This window comes from Crassostrea angulata, chromosome 1, assembly GCF_025612915.1.
Source record: "Crassostrea angulata isolate pt1a10 chromosome 1, ASM2561291v2, whole genome shotgun sequence".
In the NCBI taxonomy this organism is placed as follows: Eukaryota; Metazoa; Mollusca; class Bivalvia; order Ostreida; family Ostreidae; genus Magallana; species Magallana angulata.
This window is the reverse complement of record NC_069111.1, coordinates 46,388,252-46,411,788: the sequence shown is the minus strand read 5'-3', so window position 1 is coordinate 46,411,788 and position 23,537 is coordinate 46,388,252. Positions and strand designations below refer to the sequence as shown.

The 23,537-nt window shown below is 35.5% G+C and overlaps 3 protein-coding genes across 4 annotated transcripts; 2 read left to right on the top strand and 1 right to left on the bottom strand.

Moving 5' to 3' along the window:
- The first annotated feature begins 764 nt into the window (after positions 1 to 764).
- LOC128183447 (uncharacterized) lies at positions 765 to 6,024 on the top strand. Its single transcript, XM_052852434.1, has 4 exons — positions 765 to 867; positions 2,939 to 3,095; positions 3,389 to 3,595; positions 4,171 to 6,024. Exons 2-4 carry the CDS (start codon positions 2,939 to 2,941, stop codon positions 5,247 to 5,249), a joined length of 1,443 nt encoding a protein of 480 aa, XP_052708394.1. The 5' UTR covers positions 765 to 867; the 3' UTR covers positions 5,250 to 6,024.
- Positions 6,025 to 6,809: 785 nt separating this feature from the next.
- On the bottom strand, positions 6,810 to 13,346 carry LOC128155516 (uncharacterized). The gene is made up of 9 exons (XM_052817271.1): positions 13,096 to 13,346; positions 11,236 to 11,307; positions 10,818 to 10,847; positions 10,504 to 10,694; positions 10,320 to 10,408; positions 9,951 to 10,205; positions 9,699 to 9,826; positions 9,140 to 9,407; positions 6,810 to 8,848 (listed from the first exon to the last, which is right to left on the bottom strand). The coding sequence occupies exons 1-9, from the start codon at positions 13,224 to 13,226 to the stop codon at positions 7,556 to 7,558; spliced, it is 2,457 nt and encodes an 818-aa protein (XP_052673231.1). The 5' UTR covers positions 13,227 to 13,346; the 3' UTR covers positions 6,810 to 7,555.
- Positions 13,347 to 15,017: 1,671 nt separating this feature from the next.
- Positions 15,018 to 23,203, top strand: LOC128164082 (zinc phosphodiesterase ELAC protein 1-like). Of its 2 annotated transcripts, none has more exons than XM_052827813.1 (10): positions 15,018 to 15,233; positions 17,129 to 17,235; positions 17,619 to 17,734; positions 18,099 to 18,293; positions 18,630 to 18,727; positions 19,242 to 19,337; positions 19,963 to 20,062; positions 20,233 to 20,413; positions 22,203 to 22,297; positions 22,650 to 23,203. In XM_052827813.1, the coding sequence occupies exons 1-10, from the start codon at positions 15,139 to 15,141 to the stop codon at positions 22,953 to 22,955; spliced, it is 1,389 nt and encodes a 462-aa protein (XP_052683773.1). In that variant the 5' UTR covers positions 15,018 to 15,138; the 3' UTR covers positions 22,956 to 23,203. The 2 variants fall into 2 exon arrangements, with proteins under 2 accessions (XP_052683773.1, XP_052683781.1); XM_052827821.1 differs by having other exon boundaries at positions 15,093 to 15,233; positions 17,133 to 17,235.
- The last annotated feature ends 334 nt before the right edge of the window (positions 23,204 to 23,537 follow it).

Below are 23,537 nucleotides of genomic sequence, written 5' to 3'. Positions count from 1 at the left end.
CTGAATTACCAACCTGTAACTTCAGCGCCGGAATTCGTACGGCTATACCAAAGCATGAAAAGAATAATTAACAATAAAGAATCTTCTTTGTGCTTCTAGTTCTCTTGGTAACTACAAGCCTTTTACCGTGTGTACACTGTAGTTAGTCATATTTTGTTTCCACTATTTCTCCAAATTAGTGAACCCATGTTTCGTCATCAGTTACAATGTTCACAAATTGAATAGCGTTTTGTACTCGTAACCGTTTTATAGTCATCTGCCAGTGTATATGCGGTATTCATCTAGTAGAAATCTATTGTAATTTTTTAAATATGCACTTCGAAATGAAATGCACCAACAACTATAACAATATCACGAATCAGGTATCTACCATTACTTTAAATTTTGCGGCATTTGCCTCGCCATTTCAGTCACAGGTCTATTATGCCAATTATTGTAAGGAATGGTACAAGATATTACTAGTTTTAAGTGTGCTTTTAGGGTACTGTAAAAGTTTTGTGTACGACAATATGCTGGTTTGGTTTTCTGGAGGTTTCTTACTGTGTTTTATACATTTCATAATAATAGGACGATCAATAACAAAGTTGTATTCTAGTAGCATGCCGACAAGCAGTGCCATATTTCTCCAAACCATTGCGAGTTTTAAAAATTATTCAAAGTGTCACAACATGTTGCTACCTTTGAAATCTCTACCCAACAAACATTTCAAATAAACTCAATCAACCTGTCCCATTTCCCCCAATCTGTAAATAAACAAGGTTATCGGTGAAATGATTTAGTTGGGGTGAACTGCTTCGCGTAGAAAATGCTTGACGCAAAAACTATAACGGAAATTCGGAGGGAGAATATCACTGATTAGCAAATAAGGTAAAGTTTATATTAATTACCATTTCAGATTGTATGATTTATATATATGAGAGTTTAAGAACCTTTAAAATGTACAGATGTATTAGTATTTGATATTCTGTTATCAGCACAATGTGTAACCACCTTACAGATGCTATCAGTATGTAAAATCACATGAAAACATAACGGATAAAGAGATGGATGAGAAAGGCGCGAAAAATGCCTTTATAGGGATGGATTAGAATTTGACAAAAACAACATATCCAATGACAACTTTAATGCCTTCTATTTTATAGAGGGGCTGTGTTCCACGTATTTTTATCATAGTCTAATAAGGTCTGATGAAAATGAAGCAATGTCAATAAACGAAAACTTGGTGTGATGACCTGTAGGCACCTGACTTTATATAATTTTGTTCTCATAATTAAAAACTAAACCTCCTACTTAATGATATATTAGGTAGAGGGTACATATATTCTATTATGAAAAAAATATACAACGTCAGGCGCCTGTGTGATGACGCACTAAACATTCGAAATACCATTAGAACCATTTTAACAAGGCCTTGGACTTTCCGTAGGACGTAGCTATCATTTCTTGCGTCAAAACATGTTCAAAATGACGCTGGATTCAAGTGAAATATGCACCGATTGCGTAGTCTTAGCTCAAAAGCCAGAAAAATCGTGTTGATTTCAATGAGCTTTCACTGAGTGGGCAGCAATGAAATAGACAGGCATACGTCACATTGCTGTTTGACACAACTACCCAAAGTCCAAGCTCTATTTATAATGGTTCTATGTATCTGACAATTGAACGTTTTTGGAAAATACTAGATAGTTCATAAGCTCGTGCATGGCCAAAGTTGTTTATTTTAGCATTTTAAATGCATCTGTTTATAATGCCTGAAATGGTTCACAGGTTAAGGCACTAGACCATAGATAACTTATGGAATTTAGGGTTGCAGCTTCGATATCACTAAAACGTGAAGGATTTTTTTTCATGTTTATTATAATTAAAATCACTATTATAATAAATGGCTTTTGCATGATTGCATTTTTAAAACAAATGAATTTTACTGCACAAGATTAGATTAAAAATTGTGTGGTTTTTTTTCTATTAAAAATACCAATGAGCATTTGAGCCATCGTATTCCTTCATCTTCTTTGCAGTTGTGAGTTCTTATATCCATACTCAGTCAGTGAGGAAACGGGTTCCCAATTTTACAACAGTGTGATTAACTAAAAGTTGGTGATATTTTGAAAAGAACTGCAGTTCTGGGTTGTAAATCAGTTTGGTTAAATAACTAACACATGTACGCATGTTGCATGAATGTACTAACATACCCCCCCCCTCCTTTTTTCAATCTGATTACCTTTATATATTTAACCTAGACACCTATATGGGGAAAAAATTATATTAACCTACGCCTATCACACCTACAGCCCTTACCCCCCCCCCCCCCTCCTCACCTCCCTGTATATGTAGATTGGTCTACACATCAAGCTGCACCACGATGATATCTCTCACTCTATTATTGATTGTCTTAACAACTAAAGTTCGACCCTACCAAATCCTGAAAAGTGCAGACAATTCTTTTCTCAAGGACACTTATCTGATAGTGTTCTGAATGGAGTTAGAATTTACCGGAAGCTGAATGGTCAACAAACTGCCGACCAAATCTAAATTTTTAAGCCATAAAATATTGTTGAGTGAAGAGAAATTCCTAAAATTCTAGCTTTAAAATTGGAATATTTTCCTATATTTTTAAAAAGATTATTTTTTAGAAAGCCCTTCTTTTCAAGGATATTAATTAATTTAGTCTAAAAGTAGTAACGGCCATCAAAAGTCCTTTTAAGTCATACTGATCAAGAATCGCTCGTTCTGAATGGTTCCTAAAGTGTGAGCTCATGTTGTTTCCTGTTTTCTGTTAAACAAAATGATATACAGCGTGTATAAACTTATTTATCGTAATAACAACAAGCCCTATAATATTAGCGGAAATAATTTCAAAGTCAGAAATATGTAATTGTAGATCTCTTGATTTGCAGTGGGTCTCGTAGATACAATGTTCTTTCTTTGTTATATTCCACAGATGTGTTTTAAAAACCTGACGGGTACCCGACTGAGGGTCATGATATGGGTGGGCTTTGTGGTGGGGTGCGTTGCCAAGTTTGTCACGGGCTCCCTGTTTGTCTACAACGTGTATCAAGATGACATCAAACAGACATTCAACTACACCCAGAAAGAAAGTAAGGACTGTGTTGTACAATGATATTGATTGTAAACGTATTACTAGCATATGAGCTTGTAGGATATTGTAGGTTAGAGTAGAATTAGTTTGAAGCATTTCTGAATGCATTTATTTTTATTCATGTATACTATTATCATTTGCATTTCTTTACATGTAGCTATTTCTTGATTTGTGCCAAAACCCCTACTATATAGAATGCACAACAAAATTTAAGATTTTTACATTACAAACAAGTATTTCAAATTTATATTTTGTATTTAATTTAATCTTCATACAACATCGATTATATAGTGGAAATCCAACCATCGCTTTTGAACCTGGGACTTGGCATGGGGTTTTTACCGGGAATGATTTACGACAGGTTTGGACCCACTGTGACGTCACTGGTCGGACTCTTCGTCTCTGTGGGGTCCTACATGCTGTTATGGAGCACCACCCGATTCATCGATTTCTATAAAACGGCGGGAGGATTAGTATCAGTGTACTTCATGTTCTGTGGTATGAACTGTAATCATTAGATATTCTATATGATAACCTGAAGGAATCTTTTCTTAGAGTAAATATTTGACATTTTACAAAAGAACTTACGACAAAGTCGTTAATATTTACAGCCTCGTAAAATGATCTTTAAAGATCAAATCTGACATAAAACCATTTGTTTACAAATATTTCAATTCCTATAATTGTATTTTCCAGCCATAAGAATAAATCATTGATTAGTTGGTGATTAATTTGAATTCATTAATCTGGTCGTAAGTCGTAAGTTCTCTGTAAAACGCAGCCCAGGACTAATTATTACGTTCATAATCCTATAGTAGTTTTGGTAAGCTGAGTGACTTTGTAGTATCAGCCACTTTTAAAACGTTATTATAATGTTGGATTTTGCGGGGATATTATTATTTTGCAAGACGATTGTCGCAAACGCCTAGCCTAAGAATTAATTGTTAAATAAACGAAATCCTGCTACGAGATTAAACAATAAGCAGAACTATCCAAGTTAACAGTTATCATCTCTCAAATATTCGAGCAAACCCTCATGGTTCTATATGACTCAGCCACTTTTTCCGTTGTAGGTCTTGGTTCCGTCTTTACCTATATGGTTGCCCTCAACACAAACGTCATCAACTTCTCGGAGAAACACAGGGGTAAAATCGTGGGCGGACTGAACTGCTTCTTTGCCGGGAGTCCGTCAGTCTTCTCCGTGGTGTTTTATCAATTGATCCAGAAAGCTGAAGATCATGCCGACAGTTTTGCAACATTTATGGCATTTTTTGCAATTCTCTTCGCCTTCGTTGACATCGTCTGCGCTTTGTTTCTGCGCGTATACAAAAAGAGAGATGAAGAAGTGTACACAGTGGATCCTTCCAAAATAGAGGAAGATATTAATAATAAAGCTAATACTGAGCAGAACAGTGATCCTAAATCTAAACCTGAGGTTCAACTGAATGACTTGTCAGGTGTGAATTCACAAAGCGAAAATAAGTGTTGTGCCCCACAGAAATCTCAAAAAGTCGAGCCAAAAACTCTCAAAGAAATTCTGATTGATGTTGATTTTTACCTGTTGATTGGCATGTTCAGTTGTGCCTCATCTATTGGACTCGTGTACCTTAACAACCTGACTGTCATTTCCAAAGCAGTCCATCTGGACCACAAAGACCAAGATCTCGTGCTCATTGTCCCCATCACGAACGCTCTCATCAGTGTGACCATTGGCTTTGCTTCCGATTTCTTCCAGGAGAAAATCCAGCGAATGGTTATCCTGATGTTTTCTTGTTTCCTGTACGTGGGTCTCACGGTTCTCGCTATGTTGCTAGGCGACAGCTACACCGCGTTATGTTTTGCAACTTTCTTTTGTGGGCTGGGAACTGGAATAATCTGGTCCCTTACACCCACAGTCATGAGTGAAATGTTCCACATCTCAAACCTCGGAAGGAACTGGGGTATCGCTCTGTTGTTTGCAGCACTGCTGGGAATGGCCGGACAGTATTCTTTCGGGGCTCTGTATGATGAACAGAAGCCGGAAAACGAGTTGTTTTGCTACGGTCTGCACTGCGTGGCCGGGGGACTGGGCGTGTGTGTGGGTTTCTCTGTCCTCGCTGTTGTGTTTGGTATTATCTTAATGCTTCATCGGGGTATCAAATTATCTCGCTAGTAAAGTTTCTCAGCGCTAACAATTATGGTGCAAGAAAATGATATATTTGCTTTTTAAGAGTATTGTAAAAGTTTTGTATATGATAATAACCCGGTTGTTTTGGATATTTGTTCACACTGCTACATCAAAATGAAATTATGTCTAACGGTTGTATTTGTCATTTGTTTCACAATTTTGAATTAAATAAAATTAATGTATATACATGTATTACCACTTTTCCTGAAAAAAAGCTGACCTTAACTATACCATTGCGCCCTCCTTGAAAATAGATATTCATTCATACTTTATTTCCTCCAAATAAGAGGGAAGTGAAAATACAAATGAAGAATGAATGAAAAGCGACCATGAAAATTACAGAGAACATACTTAAATAAAGAGTCTACAATGTTCATTTGATAAGTCACATCCCATTCCAACTGGAAGTAATTAAGAAAAAAACTACATGTAACTGTCACCATGTGAGAAACACTTATTTAGAGTGACATATTGTTTCTTTAATTTAGTGCTAATTATTTCTAATTAGACCTTCACCGCCGGACATTAAGATGTCACCTGTTATTGAACTAATTATATATCTTGAGTAATCCTTTAAATCAATTATTGTATGTGTCAAGTGTAACTCTATTTATTTACACCTGTATGTATGTTTTACCTATGAACTAGTCGTTATCTACAATGATCGTCAGTTGGAGACTGGACCTTGTATTGTCCATGCCGACTGCATAGATCGTGTATAAACGACAAGTTTGGATCATTAATAAACTGTTATTCGACATACCGACTTGTGAATTTCTACCGGTCATATTACTATAAAATGTGATGATTTATAAAATAATCTTTCCAAGAACCAATGGGTCATAAGATCAGGAAAGATGAAAATTATGTTAGGGACGTGTTACACAGTGTAAATACAAACCAATAGGGACCTCCAGAAACAATATGAACAGGAATAGACCTGTTACACCTGTTAAATAGAATTGTTACACCATCGCCTACTGATAATAAAAGAGGTGATATTTCTCTGCAAGAAATCATTTTGATTTACATTTAAAGATATTTTATAATTCCTTTTGTTTGCCTAAAATAAAAAAAAATTCTCATTCCACTGACTCTCAATTTTGAGAAAAATAAATGTACATGCATAGGCGTCGGAAACGAGGGGGGGGGGGGGGGGTAGGGAGGGTGAATTGGGTTTTATTTTTTATTTTTATTGTAATTTTTTTGGTCAAGATTTCTGATGTTAGGTCTAGCCCTCCCCCTTTCAATTAGCTTCCGACGCCATTGACATGTATGTATCATTTGAACCCACGTTTAATCTCCGCTATCAACCATATATATTCGAATGAAACCTAGCGATATATAATTACATGTTTCAGTGTCTTTGTCTGTGATAACACTACTAATCAATTTTGTACTGTATACAGTCCAATAAATTCAAATGACGTATTGTTGGGGCGCCAGCGGGGTTTGCATACTTAGTATTTTAATTTTTAATCGTACAATTGCATAATACTCAAAGATTTATTCCTTAATTCTAAATAACACTCATATGAAATGTCAATCTTTTCCACATTTTATTGAAATTTGTGTAACACAGATACAACGAGAAGAAAACATTTGACGAAAAGCGGAAACGAATTTGGCACACAAAGCTTTCACAAGATAGCCTAATAAATAGAATCATCGCCTGCGGGCGTTACTCCAAAACACAAAAGGAAAAATTAACAGTAAATATGCAACACAGTTCCCATAGGTTGGGAAGTGCAAAAAGGAAAGTTTTAACAGTAAAAGTGAGCAAATCGTTTAGAAATACTGATCATTCTTCAAAGACACATAAACCTCTTTATAATAATATTGTACAACATATATATCAAAATCTTTAAAACTGCAACGTTATAAACTTTCTGGAACAAGAAACCTTTGAGCAAGTCAGTCATGTAACATTATCTAAATATATAGAAATACTTCTTCAAAAAGTTAACAAATAGAATGCATATTGCAAAACAAAGTAATACTGATTTTTAATCTTCCAACATTCGTCATAGAACCTTCGATAAGTTTAATACTGACATCGGCTCAAGAACCAGTGTAGATCGAAATGATCTTCCTTGTGTCGCTTCCTTTTTTCGAAAGAGAAACAGAAGAGACCATCGGCCAACCAAACATCACAGTCATATCATTCACATGCTTGAAGTAAAAGAAAAAGGTTTACTGTACAACAATGTTGTGATCTATAACGGGTCAAAATGACTACACTTAATATAAATACAATTCAGTCTTTTCAGGGTCTATTTGGCCCTGAGCGATCACCCGTGTAGAACCTGTGCATTCATGCCGTCAAACACGTGCTTTTTACCACTGATAATATTCATCCTAAGATCCGGGTTCTGCTCCCTAAACTGGCCGTGGAAGTTTCTCCTAATGTCCGACTTAGAGAAATGATCCTGGATAGCAAGCAACGTTGATTGGGGTCTTGGCACCCCGTGTCCAGGTTCCCACTTAAATCTGTCGTCGCTTTTATAACTTATGTGATGGTATTTCGGGAACTGGCTTTCGTAAGCGGTTTGGAAAGTATATGAATGACGTAGGTTTGACGGAGCGAAGTTTGATGACAAGCTACCAAATTCGTCTCTGTATTCTGTATCTGTGGTTGAGAAAGGCCTCCTTCTGGGTCGGCGGGGAGAAAGTTCTACGTCATTTGTCATCTGGGTGCTTTCCTTGATAACAGGAGCAGGCTCAGGCATCAGGAAGGTAGGCTGGGGTCGTCTGGCGGACCCTTCGTTGTCCTTCCGGTACTCTGCTTGTGTGCTCAAGTATTGGGTCGTGTTTGCCTTATCGCCTGCTTTGTTTTCCTTTCCTTCTGCCATCGCGGCACTAAAGGTGAGGAACTTTCCGTCTTCTCGACTGCTGGCGATGGTCACACTATCCGAAAACGATACAGACTTGGACAATCCGTTTCTATTTCTCAACTCAGCAGCCGACCGTACGTTCTTTAATTTACTATTTTCCACAGACATCAGATTTAGAGGTTCGTTTCTGGCAGCTGGTGTGATTTTGTAATCTTGAAGGAATTTATGAGTATTGAAACTATCACCCATGTTACTCTCAGTTAGAACAGTTTCCCCTTCTTGAACTTTGACTCTTGCATTTTCTACCGTTGGCTGTAGGATTCGTTTTTGAACGTTCTTGAGTTCATTGTGTGGTAAGATAACTTCTCTACTCTCTCGTCTATCCCCTGCAAGATTGGGCTGACTAAGACTTAGTGTGCGCACGCCTCGAAACGCATCTTTCATGTCCCGACTTAATTGCGTTGGCAAGTACGCTGCATCAACATGGCTGTGCATTGTATTCATGATTTCCGGTCCACTCGTTTCGAGGTCGTTCATTGAGTGAGCGAGGACTTCCGGAATGTAGCTTGTTTTATACAGGCCTGCACGTTCTTCGTTGTATTTCCCTTCGTGTCCGTAAAAAGTACGCGGCTTTTCGCCTTCGTGGACCTTTTGCATTTTATGGTTCAATGCCGAAATTTCATGGTGTGGCTTCTCTAACTCTAGTACTGCATATCTATTCTGAGCCTCTACTTGTTGAAATGTCTCATCCTGAAAAAAAAATTATACGCACTTATTAATTACATACAAATAAACTTTCTTACGTTGTTAATTGATGTAATATGTGTAAGGGAAATGCATGTATCGTCTACAGAATTCGATAAAATAAAATTCAGCTAACAACACATGCTTTCTTATGCTCCGTCAGAGTAACACGTGCCCAACCTAAAAAGAAAACTGCTCAAGAAGTCATCACTTGAGGAATTTAATTCCAACTTTCCACTTTCCTTGGCAAATACTAAGAATACTACAGGGGTTTTTTGTCGGAAGTATAAAGTTTACCTGTCTTTGCTTGGTTGATTGTAGGTAGTTTTCCGCTGTGTCCTGGGGCACGCCGACCACTGGGGGACAGGGAATGTTGTCCGCGGGCTGGCGCTCTTTCTGTTGACTGACACCTTCCAGGTTAGGTCTGGGATGAGCGACGTCATCCAACTCCTTCCACCGCAGTCGCTGCATGTGCCTGTTTTGCTCCTCGTTGGTATCCGGGAGATTGACATACTCCGTTCCGTTCCACAGTCTGTGTTCCTCTCGCTCACGTAGGGTCTTACGTCTGTAGTATATGAAAATCAGAAAATTAAGTTGGCTGGCAAGTTTTAAAAACACATGTTAACATATCCTTAATCCAAGGCGCACCTGATTTGATAATTTGTGAATGTTCGAATGCATGTAATTACCACCAAAACATTTGAACTCGGTTAGTTTATATACTGTTTCATATCCCGTTGAGATTGTTCGATTATATAAGATATCATCTCTACAACATACATATCATTCATATAAATAGTTTCGGATTAAGTGACAATTTACAAAGGTTTCACTATAAGAAAGTGCAGATTCTTACGGGACATAATCTGTGTTTTCGTCCTCGGTGGGGTTTGGTTTCTGGGGTGGTGGACGAGGAATGATAGAGCGGGCAATCCTTCCCTCAAACGGGCGGGGCGGATCAAAGGTGTTTGTTGATCTTGGATACTAAAATGACATAAAGTAGATTTTAAGAAAATTGTATATATACCGGTCACATCAAATAGATTCATTTCTAATGTTTACTCTTTATACAATCAGTCAGAAAACATGTACAATATAAAAATGGTACCAGTTTATTATCCTCCACGCCGTATATATCCATGGCGCGTCTCTTGTCATCCAAATTATCCAACTTCATTGGATTCAGAGGACCCAGGCCGGTGTTGTTCAAATCGTACGTCGTCTGCCATTGGTTGCGCTCAATGTTGCGCAGTGCATTGGCCGACTTGTCAGACAGTTTATCCGCGCGATCTTGTAGGTTTGGACAGACAACTTTGAGAGGAGTTGGGTAATACTGTTGTCTTCCTCCCTTGGCTTTCACCAACTGCAAAAACATTACCAATATTTTACATGTCCATACACAGACGATAATGATGAAAGCAATAAAATGTTTTATACAAGTAGAATAAATTAAAGACACGTAAACTGCGCATCGCACCTGATGGAATCCCTCTTCGCCGGACCACTCCAGTGCTAGCTTCTCAGACTCTTTTGGAACATATTGTATCTCCCTACGATCTCCATATCCTATATAGATATTAAATATTTGTAAATCACTTCACTGAATTTTTACCAAGCACAAAATGAAACAACAGGCACAAAGTGATTCAAAATCTTGTTACCTTTGGTTTTGTGTACAATTTGGACATCATAAGCTGTAGCTGGCATTTCGGCATTTATCGGCTGTTCTCGGCGCGCCTGCACTCCCCGTTTTGCGTCTTCCGGTGATTGGAATGTCGGGAAGACGGCGTAGCGCGGGATGTGTGAGCTGTAAGGGTGTTCGGCCGGGAAATCTTTGTTTATCATCAGATCTCTAAAAATGTTCAAAAATATCGATTACATTTGCTGCATATAATCCAGTCTTTCAGATTTTGTCAACGACAAGAAATTGTGCAATTTACGTCTTCGAATTCCGATGACTAAAATATCAACGTACCCCATTTCCATTACTTGTGGTCTTGGTATTCTGCGACATAAAATATATCAGATGAATATATATCATAAAAAGCAATGCAGTTATTAATTGTCAAGTTTAATTTTATATTCTCCGCTATCGAAAGAGGAATTTTTCATCTCGTTTATAAATGCTTATATAAACTGTACCTGTCTAAAATGCATTGAATATTAAAAAATAATTATTAGGCTTACAGTATCACATCTGAATATTTGTACAACGTATTTGGCTGTGTGATTGTTTGAGTTCAAAAAGATGAATAAACCCTTTTTGTCGACGAAACTGGAGAACTTGGCCAAGACGTGAAGCTGTTATAAATTTTGGTGCATCTAAGCATTGTTGTTGCTCAGTTAGAACTGAAATGAGTTTAGTCGGGTGGTTAAGGGGTTGGAGTACTTACAATTCGTCGTTGCTGCGAATGTTGCTGAGTTTGAGCTGGGTCAGGGAGTAGTCCTGGTTCACTGGCTTCCCGCTGTAAGTAATTCATTGATAGATATAAAGCATGAATAATCCATGCAGAAATGAAGCGGTGTTTGTTCGGTGGTATCAAGCATTGATGAGTAAAACTTGCAAATTCATTGACCTCATTTATAATTGATGCTTAAGTACTGAGTTGCTCTCTCTCTCTCTCTCTCTGTCTCTCTGTCTCTCTCTCTCTCTCTCTCTCTCTTTCCTCATTCTTTTGTTTAACGAACATTAATGCTTAAGTTTTCTTACTCGAATAACCCATATATCGGTCGCAAACCTGAATTTAGAAACTCGGTGTATATACATGTATAAAATAGGTAATAAGTATTTTGTGGTGCACGAGACGTTATCTTAAATCTGTTTTTCTAAAAGTGTTAACTTTCGTCTTCTGTAATCGATGACTCTGAACGATCAATAAAGTAACATTGTTTGGTGTCAATTGTGTGCATTTAAACGTCCGTCTCGCACAATTAATGTGCCAAAAGAAGAAAAAATATTTGTTCCTACACTTAGGAGGGAGGAGGGAATGGAGTAAAAAGAAAACGCAATCATTTAATAACATATTTACTTTATGCACGCTTCATAAACTGACCATTTAACTGTTGAACCCCTCTAAGGCAAATTTCCACTTCTCCGCTTTTCGTTGAGGAACATTCAGTGCACTTAGATTCTCAGCGATTGTAGTATAATTGATTTTCTGCTGTAATCGCAGAACATCCTAGTTACATATATAGGAAACGGCCACGGCAATCAGGTCTATGTCATCATCAATGGACGATTATTCTCTCTGATAGATCAATTGATTTGAGAATTCTGTAAACAGACATTGCTCACACAGTTTGTCTGTTAGTTTGGGCAATGGGTGTCACATATGAACAGAATTGTTACCTTACATCGCAAAAACCATGCCTTTCTAAATTTCCCAGTTACACTTGCACCTTCATCCCCATTTGTTAATACGTTGATGAAATCGATATCTACAACACATATTAAATATTAAAATCGTGTGGTACTTTTCCGTGTCTAGTTCCGTGAAGGTTTGTACCAATTATCATCCATTATTTATAACAAAGGTAATCATCATTGTTCTGTGTCGATCCGGGACTCTGTACAGGACTGTACTACATAACGATTTGTCTGGGTGTATTCCCACGTGGGCATATAATAAACACCCTCTAATACAAGGTCAAATACAAGATACCATGTTTCTTAGAATCGGAGATTGATTGCAAAAAACAAAACAAAACAATCAAAAACCATATTTTGTTGCTGGTTGATAATAAAATGGGAGGGGGCGTCCGTGTAAGTGATGACTCAATGAATGAACGCGTTAATCTCATAAAGTACTTAAAACCAGAAAGAATTTTTGATTATCCTTAATAAGGAAGTCTCTAGGAGAACACGTATCTGTACAATCCAGCCATATGTAGTGTATTGTGAAAAATATGATAATCATTGTAATATTTATCTTGAAATTCACAGATATCTCAAAGCTGGTGCCATGTATAGTAGATAAAATAAAATCCTAATCTTATGAGTGCTGTTGATAGCAGATTTAGATTTACCATATGGATAATTAAGGTCCATATATATATGAACCTTAGGTATATGTTTATCAGTTCAGCAATACACACAAATCAAGGATTTAATACCCATATCAACGGCCATACGAAATCGTGCATCGTCTTTAATAATAAATCAATCTCAACAAATGCAAAAATTCTTTATATTGAATTTTTATATGATCTATAACAATGTGAAATTAACATACAAATATAAATACAACACTTACGTGTAGTGCCATGTCGGTTCCCCTTGGCCCCGATTCCAAGCATTGATGTTTTCTTTCAGTTTGCCTGACCCCCATTCCGTGGGCACCTTGGGGTTGTGGTCAACGGGAGGAAACAACTCCAGCGACGTCATGACCTCTGTTGTTTAGATATCCTCCCAGAACTTGTTGAAATAATGGATAATTACATCGATGTCTAGCAATTGTCTGTGTCGCGTCTCTCGTTGCTAAGACGTATTCTTATGCAAATGAACCCGAAGCAACTGCGATAATCCGAGACAAGGTGCGTTTTCCGTTCAGATCCATGATAAATCTTTAAAGTTCCGAGTGGGTTTTTAAAGTTTTAAGCCTTCTATTTAGAAGAGTTCGACTTTCAGGTTGAAATTAATACCGATATATTTAAATGCTTAAAACCATTCAATTTAAATCCATTTCCTGCGAGATAAAACAATCTGTTAAGCTGTGAACAGCAGATCAGTGGAAATCTATACCTGATCAAACATTTGTATTGTGGTTTTCGGCGGATCTCAATGTGCCAAAAATTCAGATATTTTAATGCATTTTAAAAGTTTAATCATTTGTAAGCTCTTCTACCAAATTAAATAAATGCACATACTACTAACTATGTGTGATGTTCGTTTGTCTGAAATCAATGATAAAAAGTTAATACTGACATGATATAATAAACTCTGATCAATATAGTTATTTCAATATGTTCAATATAACTTCAATTTCGCTCGTCATTTCCTTATTTTCATTTCAATGTTTTACATGCTCCCAAAAAAGTGGGGGGCCAACTCCATGATAATTCCATTTTTTATATGTAAATTTAAAAAAAATTCTGGCTGCGAGAAAAAGTGGGGGGGGGGGGGCAGCCCCCCCCCCCCCCCCCCCGATGCTACGTGCCTGAAGTAGTCTTCATGTTATACTAACAGGTGTTAGAGGTATATATTTCAAACGTAATCGGCCAAAAGAGGGATTCAAATTAGTTCAAGTTTAATTAATTGATAATTTATTATAAAGATACTGGTATATTTGCTATAAAGATGGATCGAGAAGGATGCAAAAATATATAGTTCTAGTCATTAGAAGATACAGGAAAATATTTCATGTACATAGTAAAGTGTATATTAGAGTTTAACAAAGTAAACGAACGTTTTAAAAAGGACTTAGAGCAAAGATCGAAATTCTTATATGCATTTTCTAAAAAGTTAAGTTACTGTGTATTCAGCATAATAAGAGTTATATAGCTTTTATAATTTCAATTTTACCCGCTCTTTATTGGTACATGACTTATGTATATTCGGTATGATTGAGCTTTAATTTTTCAGTTTTAGTTTTATTCATTAAAAATATGTAGACGTAAATAAAATTATTTTCCACTATGTCTTTTCTCTAATTGGCTAAAAAATGAATTATGGTTGAAAAAAAATTAAGATTGAAAGAGCATGAAATTTTAAAAATTGATTATGAATGTCCCAAAATAGCAGTTATATTTTTCTCCAAAATCAAATTTTCCATCATGTTTAAATTCTTACTGTTTTCCACAGATACGATTTCGAACAAACTGAGGAACTCTTTCAGAAATAAAACTCCAGACTTACATGTACTCTTAATATATAGTAGGAAAGGAGGAATAAGTAGATAAATACAATGAAAACATATGGCCGGACAGGGAATCGAACCCGGGACCCCGGCTGCAACTCTAGTCAAGAGCTCTACCACTGAGATACCCAGGCCGATATCCACGGTCTATCTACCCCCAACTCTGAATATATTTTTTTTTGTTTTACCCACAGGGGCCAAGCCCGTTTTATCATTAATTTCAATGTAACCATGATGGTTACATTGAAATTAACTTCGCCCCTGTGGTTCTACCTGGAGCCAATTCAGATCGGGTTTGGTGTTCTTGAAACATCCAACAACAACATTGCAAACATCGTGTTTCTCAACCATCTCATGATTTTCATCATTTGTACATGTTAATATGTGGGCTGCCAAAATATAAGATTAATTCTTTTATGAATTGAACTCAAATGGTGATGAATGATAAAATTACGAAGATGGAATGCACTGAAAGAAATTAGTTTGTTGAAACTTCGTTTTCAAAGCAACAGAAGAACATTTTGTTCCAAAAGCAGGTAAAACAAAAGTTTAGCTTTGTCAGCTTGTGGAAAATTAACTTGATACCGATAGTTATAATTCACCATGTAGTAGACCTACAAAATAACAGTTAATTGAGTAAATGCAGAAGGTTTGTTGTTAATGTTTACATTCATCTGTTCATTAGATTGCAGCTGGATAATGTTAAGTTTAAAATGGAAAGTTTGGAAATTCATAATATTCACCTCTTTATCCTGTAATTCTCCAGTGAAGAATAAACCATTTTATTCACCAAAATATAGACTCATATTGTGTACTAATATGTTTTACGGTGCGACCGTTGGGGCGAGCGCAGCAGGTGATCAAAAATGAATTATGATAAATCAATAAAAATAAAAAATAGTGACGTAAAGTAAATGAATTAGAATGCAAAATAAAATAAATATACCTTTTTTTCCAGTAAATTTTCATTATGCATGTCATAATTCATAAGACTTTTTATTTATTTATATACCAATCTGATTAAATTCAGATCTTTGTAACGCTCCGAAATTCTGATAGTCGCTGAACAAAGTGTAGCGACATCAGAATTTGTAGGAGCGGATCAAAGATCTGATTTTATATAATCAGATTGTTTATATACTGGTCGCACGCCAGTATAGAATTTATCTCAGATAAAATGTTGTTTAATAATAAAGATTTTAACATAATGTACATTGCAGTTTCTTTCCTCTTGTCTTGCAGCAGCATTTTTCTTAAACTTACAAATAAAAATTGACTTATCACAGCCCCCCCCCCCCCCCCCCCCCCCCCCCCCCCCCCCCGTTTAAAACAAATCAAATTTAGGTATAAAAAAAATTTGTTGATCACATTAGGAAAATGGATCCCCCGGGAGCATGTAATACCGTAAATAGTAGTGAAAATAAAGACACCTTTGGGCAGCTAAAGAGCTAAAGGCATACCACGCACTCCCCATTCCTCACCCCGATTAGAATTTTCCTGATTTTGAGAATTTTATTTTCTCTTTTTGCTTGTGAAGATTTTTTGAATGATGTTGCCACGCCCCATTTAAAAAAAACGTTCCTGGAAATTACCGTAAATATAGTGAATAAAATAAATGTGAGCATTCATCCAAATAAGAGCGAGTTACAGTTGTTTCCTGTCTCTGAAGAACTAGTGTCCTGAATCGTTTGCTCTGCAAGATTTTGAGAAGATGTTGGTATTTATATTTCAGCAGATTTACAATAACTACTTAGAGTAGTTTCCCCTTATTGTGACGTCAAAGTTCACGTCGGTCAAGTGTAGTCTGTCTCTTTTAAAACACACTAGAAAAAACTATGCGAAAAATACTGTTTTGTTTATTTAAAAAGCATGATGTTCTTGAAATTACACAATTTATCTGTTTCTCAAAAGTTTTACTTTGATTCTCGCGAGATGGTATCTAGTCTAGTGAGATCGGCCGACATTTAGGAATTGCATTGTGGGTCGAAATTTACTGACTCCGAAAAATTCTGTCTGATCAATGTGCAAGAAATCAATTGTGACGTCACTCGAAAGGACGATAACTCCGTTAGTCTTAAAAGTAATGGAATTTGGCCTTGTGTTATTTACAATGCATACATGTACATAGTCTTTTATCTTGTTCTCGTGAGAGTGTGAAATGGGAAACCATAATTACAGGGAACTACTGGGACGATTAAAACAAGGCATTACTGGTCCGATTTACTGACGCCAAAAAAATCTGTTGAATGAATGTGCAAATAGTCCGAATTTTTCTATTCACACACGCCTTGCCGGTAGAGCTCGCTTCGCGCCGGCGCTGCGCGCTGGCGAGCTGCGCTCGCTATTACCTTCTAGCAACAATTTATAAATTGATCCAGCTTTATACAGTAAGTTATACATGTCTTTGTCAGAGTCTGAACCTTTTTTTCAGACAGCTATTTGCCATGAGCAGCTCTACCATGGAGCTGACTTTCCTGGGGACAGGCTCAGCCTACCCCTCCCCATCCCGTGGGGCATCGTGTGTCATCCTCAAAATGGGTATGTCATGTGTGTTCTCAAATAATATATTAAATAACGGGTTGAAATAAATCGTGTTCTGTTAGTAAATTATGGGTTATGTTGAATAACTGTTGAAATTTCTTTTTATCGGTAATATTAGATATCAAGGTAAAATTTGTTTCATTAGACAAGTATTTATCATATGTATTTAAGTACATGTATATATATATATGACAGTTTTAAAGTTTTGAAATATCCAAGTCTTGAATAGTTCAAATTAGGTACCAAGAGTTGGCTTTTCTACTTTTGGTTGAATGTAAATTCCATTTTGCCATTTTAATTCTTTTAGTATAATTATATCCTTATAACTGTCAACTAAATTTTACTGTCAGTGATGTCTTCATTTTGTTAAATGTCTACAGATGATGGTTCCTGGATGTTTGACTGTGGAGAGGGTTCACAGATTCAGCTACAGAAAAGCAAGGTCAGAGCTGGAAAGGTCAACAAGATATTTATATCTCATCTCCATGGTGATCATGTAAGTAAAAAAAAACTGGATTAGCATCAAAACTCACAATTAAATGTTTCCACTGCTGCAATGTTTTCAGCTGTTTCCATCCTTTTATTATTGATTTTTTAAACTACAAACTGATTTAATTCTTTTAGTTCAAGTAAGTGTTTATCAGCATTGATATGTTAAAATAGGTTTTTATGTAACATGTAACTTTTGAACATTTGAAATAATCAAAATAAGACTTTCAAACCATAGAAAAAAATCTTTACTATGGAAAAAAAGTTAATTGTTTCAATGCATATTACTAGTATATCCTAAAGTTATATATCGGTAATTGACTGTCATATAAAGAGTGTGTAATACATTTTATGATATGATTATTTCATAGATGTTTGGGTTGCCTGGGCTACTGTGTACAATAAGTGGAAACAACCAGAGATCAGAGCCATTAGAAATCTTTGGACCGGTGGGATTGCGGAGGTTCATCAGGACCAGTCTAGAACTGTCACGAACCATGCTGGGATTCTCATATATTGTTCACGAGATGAAGGTGTTACCATGTCAGATACCACCTGATGTACAGGTATCACATATTAGTATCAGTTATGTACCAGTAATTATATCTTTGTTGTTTTATGTCTGGAAAATATGCACAAGACTGGAGAGCTGCAGTTATGATCAAACATTTTTAATTCTTATATATCAATTGTGCACAAAATCAGCTCAAAGAACTGTAGCTCCTTAGCTTATCAGAGACCTATCATTCTGAAGATGATGATTTAAAACTGATACATGTAATTTTCTGTATTGGTAGATGTATCAGTTTTATAATGCTCTATATATTGAAAATACATGTACTTCTTTACATGAATGTAGAAATTAATGCTGAAGTGTTCTATATAATTTGCTTTTTAATTAGAAATGGAAGATAGAAGATTCATGCAATGAGCAGAGATTACATCCAAATGAAAGGAAAGGGTGCCTTATTGAGGCCGACTCAGACAACGTCTGGACACTGTTAGTACTCATTATTTGTTATGCGTAGCTCCCTGTGACACCCCTTATATATTATTTGTAATAGAAGGAGGGACATCCATCACATTGGGTGCACAAGTCATGAATCTATTCAGTCATGTTGAGAAATGTAAAATCTGGTTTGTTGTTTCTATTATGCCAGCAATTATATAACATCAGGAGCTTGAACCAATTTTGACATTATTTAATTGAAATGCACTGAAATCTTGTTTTAAGGGTGTCTTTAATAGTGACAAAATCAACCATCACGAAACTAAAATTTCATACATTATAATATGTATTTTTAGAGTTGTCTCTCCTTAAGCCTCTGTACTGGTTAATTTTGATTGTATCTCCCTTTAGCCACCATACAGGTTAATTCCACAAGCACCTGACACTATTTTTTTTTTCTTCCAATAAGAAATACACCCCCTACCTAATACTATGAACAATTAGATAAAATTATTGGCCTATTGTTAATTCTGCCTGCTTATGAATTATTTTGATCTACCTGTAGATTGAGCAATGACAAAATCTCTGTGAAAGCAGTTTACCTGAAACACAGGATTCCATCGTTTGGTTTCTGTATCCAAGAAGCTGCATCACCTGGAAAGTAAGCCCTGTTCATTTGTTAGTTATGCCTTAAACATATAATTGTATATCATGTGATAATGTACATTTTCACTCCTTGAGACAACTTAAGGCAATTATGGAAATTATAGACATTTCTCATTTTGTGTAGTTTAAAAAAGATTAATTTGTTGTTTAAATTATGCATGCCCTTAGAGGGCCCTTGTTTTGTGAATAAATAATAAATATAAACATATAGACGTTGAAAGTTAATAGTTACATGAAAAGAAGGAAATAAGACTAAGCAAGGTCACCTATTAGAATATATGCCAACAAAATTGTATCTGATTCAAGAACAACAAATTTTTAACCCAAAGAAAATATGTGCTTCTACAGTATTCATAAGTCACATGTAATTATTGCTGGATCTAAATTTACTATGGCAGAATGTGTCAGATTAAAACATTACTAGTATTATGTCAGGTGTGACAATAACTGTTCACCTGTGAATAATACATTTAAACAGAAGTTTACCCTATTTGAGATGTATATATTCTAGACTATCATAAATTGCTCTCAATATACACTGTACCAGACCACTGATTTAAGGCATGAAAAATTCCAGTAGGAGTTAGTCTTTATCCCATTGAACGATATGTTTCCTTTAGACTGGATCTATCCAAACTGTCATTACAAGGGGTGAAGCCTGGTCCATGGTGTAAGGAAGTGAAAGAGGGCAGAATTGTCACGCTACCAGATGGGAGAACGGTATTTGTTTTACAGCATATATCACTAGTATTTAGTATTTACAAAACAGTGCTACTTATCAAACTTAATTTGTCCTTGATAAATGATTAAAATTACAATTTCTAAAGTTATACAGGAGAAGCTACTTGGTGGCTGTAAATTTTTTTTGTAAATGAACATCATTTTTGCAGATTGACCCTGCTGATGTAGTGGGACCCCCAAAACCTGGTCGCAAGGTAATTATTATGGGGGACACCTGTAATTCCTCGGAGATCTACACAGTGGGAATGGATGCTGATGTACTTGTACATGAAGCCACTCTACAGAATTCACTCAAGGACATGGCGCTAGAGAAGGGCCACTCGACACCAGGTAAGATGATAATAAACCTAGGAGAAACCACTCATTGTATTAGTAGAGTGGACGTTGATGCAAAAAAAAATTACTTATGGACCATCTGCTGCACACTATGATCCCAGTGGAATTATTCCATTTTGTCAGGTTTTTTAATTAAGTATTAATATTATAGAGAAGGATGTTATTTCATATATAGATGACTTTTTTTGATAAACAATTTTGAAGCATGAAGAGTATGGTAATTTTTGTTGTGATGAAAATTCAAAATCCTTGAATTATAAACATTTATTATTAGGAACTTTTTAAAATTCTTATAATGAAGCATTAAAGCCATTATAAATCTTGTGTATTAACAACGGAGAAAAAGTTTTGAATGTTATGAATTGTTGATATTTTAAGCTAGCTACTTCACATTGAGATTGTGTTGATAAACTGTACTCTTACTAAAATATTGCACTTCTGATTTTATATTATCTATTAGTGCATAGAGGACACATTATGTGCAATAAGTGTATGTGCCATTATCATATTATAGATTTTATCATTGAAACTTGTGCAAATGTGCACCTAGAAGATTGCAATAGTTTTCTTAAAGTACATATACCTTTATATTCAAATTTCGGTGGAATTTTCAACTTCTCATTTTTTAAATGTAAAAAGTGTTATTGTGTAAATCTTTAGGGGTCACAACATTAAATTTCATTTGATCCTTTAACATTCTTCAGTGTCTTGTTCTTAACAAATATTTTTAGAACATTTATATAATTACTGGTACATGTACTTGTATTTAGGGTTGGATACCGGTACACGGTACCAATACCATACCGAATACTTGCTTTAAAAATACCGGTAAAATACCGTTTCATTTAATACCGGTACTAATAACGGTATTTCTGTATCTTTGAAACCTTTTGATACAATTAAAATGATTTTAAAAAACGATTACAGATTTGCTAAAATCGAATTCTCCGCGCATTAAAAGGATAGTCTAATTGACGAAATATGCGCTTTATCATTCTAAGTACGATCCTTGATTCGACTGCCAATACTTTAATAAATCAATGCATATTAAATTTAAAAAAAACAAACTAAAATACATTTACAATGATAGTGTTTAATTTTATTCTGACAATAAATGTAAATTAAAAAGACAAACTAGAGCAAAAGTTTTTTATTTATTTCCGTTCTATTTTCTGATGTTTCGTCAATTAGTGCGACCAAACAATGGCTGACAACCGGGTAAACGCGCTCGGCTGTATAGTCTCATTTCAGTAGGAAATCAGATGGTGGTGTTTGCAACAATTGCCAGTTATTTTGCCTGGGAAAAGGGGAAAACACAAGGAACTTTACTAAACATTTGAGAATCAGATTCAATTATTTGTCTTTTAATCTTTTATTAAAAGATTGAAGCATAAACATAGTTTGTAAACTCATATGTTATTGTATATATATTATACTATCTTTATAAATTATAACACTGAAAGATCAAAATCACATTTATTGAAAAAAATAATTATCATTCTCATTTATTGAGGTCTAGTACCGTATCGTTAAAAATACCGTATCATTTCAAAGATACCGGTATAGTATCGTACCGTTTCATCCTTAACGGTATCCAACCCTACTTGTATTCATGTAAACAACTAAGAGAGAAATAAGTTTTTATTGATGCATATATATTATTTAATGTGTGGTAACATTTTCTAATTCACATGACAAACAATTCAAATATTCAAAGTGCAAGACTTTATTTCAGCATTCAGACTGTTAGCGCACAGTACTTTCAGTACTCTGATTCTTTTAGGAATGGCTGCCGAGGTTGGCAAGGACCTAAGGATTAGACTGCTGGTGCTGACTCATTTCAGTCAGAGATACATGCCTGTGTCTGATGAATATGTGGTAAATGGCATTAGAGATTGGAGGCTGTGTTTAAATAATTCATTGGTTGAATAACAGCATAAATTTTTGGTAAAGTTGCAAAGTTCATTTGGAGAATATGCTTTAAATGAAAATCTTTTAAGGCACACCAAAAATGGCCATAACTAATGGTATTAATGAATATTGTAAACCAACCGATTATTTTTGGGGCTTAATTATGAATCAAATCCAGACCTGTGTATTTCATGTCAATCCTTTACCAATGTGGGGCCATGGTCCATTTATTCTAGACTCCTAAAAATATTACAGTGCTTTAAAGAACATGAGCTCTTAATTTTTTATGTAAAAAAAAAATGTCTTTCATTTTCTTTAGGAGGAAGAAACAGTTTCCATTCTTGTTAAAGAAGCTCAGGAAATCATGGGGCCAAACCGAGTACTTGCTGCTGAGGATTTCCTCTCCATCACCATCCCTCTACGCCCCGCCCCTCAGACAGAGGGGTCAGAGGTCAATGAACACAACCTAGCAGTGTTCAAGCAGTCCTCAGCTCTCAAAGAGGACCATGCAGAAAACTCTCAGGTCAAGAAAAAAGTTCTCAAGCATAATGGAGAGGAGAATGAACTGACCTCCACAGAGGAAGTAAAGGCCAAAAGGTTAAAGGTCGAAGAGCCCCCCTCATGACACAAGGACTGATAAATAGTGAAGAATTAACTTTTTTATTTAAAGAAAAAAACTAGCACATTTATTGACAATTACATTTGCTGTCATTAAACATAAAATTACATGTATTTGCTTTTATAACATCTGAACCTCTGTCATTATATCTACATTTGTAAATATTTATTATATGTACCTCATGTTTACGGTTTGATTAAAATCAATTGAATTGAATTTAAAATATACACTGAAATAAAGTGTTTAAATTATCATATTTGATAAATTGCAGCTTCATTGTACATGTAAATTTTATCTCAATCAAATATATACAGTACAGTCATACCTTGTTATCACAAACTCCATTGGACCAAGAAAACTTTGAGATATCAATTGTAAAATCAACTTATAAATTTGCAATATCAGGGAGTGACCACGTTCTTTCAACTGTGATATTGAAGCATATCTTTTAGTGGCAATGTCTCCTATTTTTGTGGATGAAGTTGTTATTTCAGAATAATTATTTTTATAAGCACAATAATTAGATACATAATGAAATCAAGTTCAAATAAAATACAATAGTTACTAATTTTTGTTTAGATTAATAAC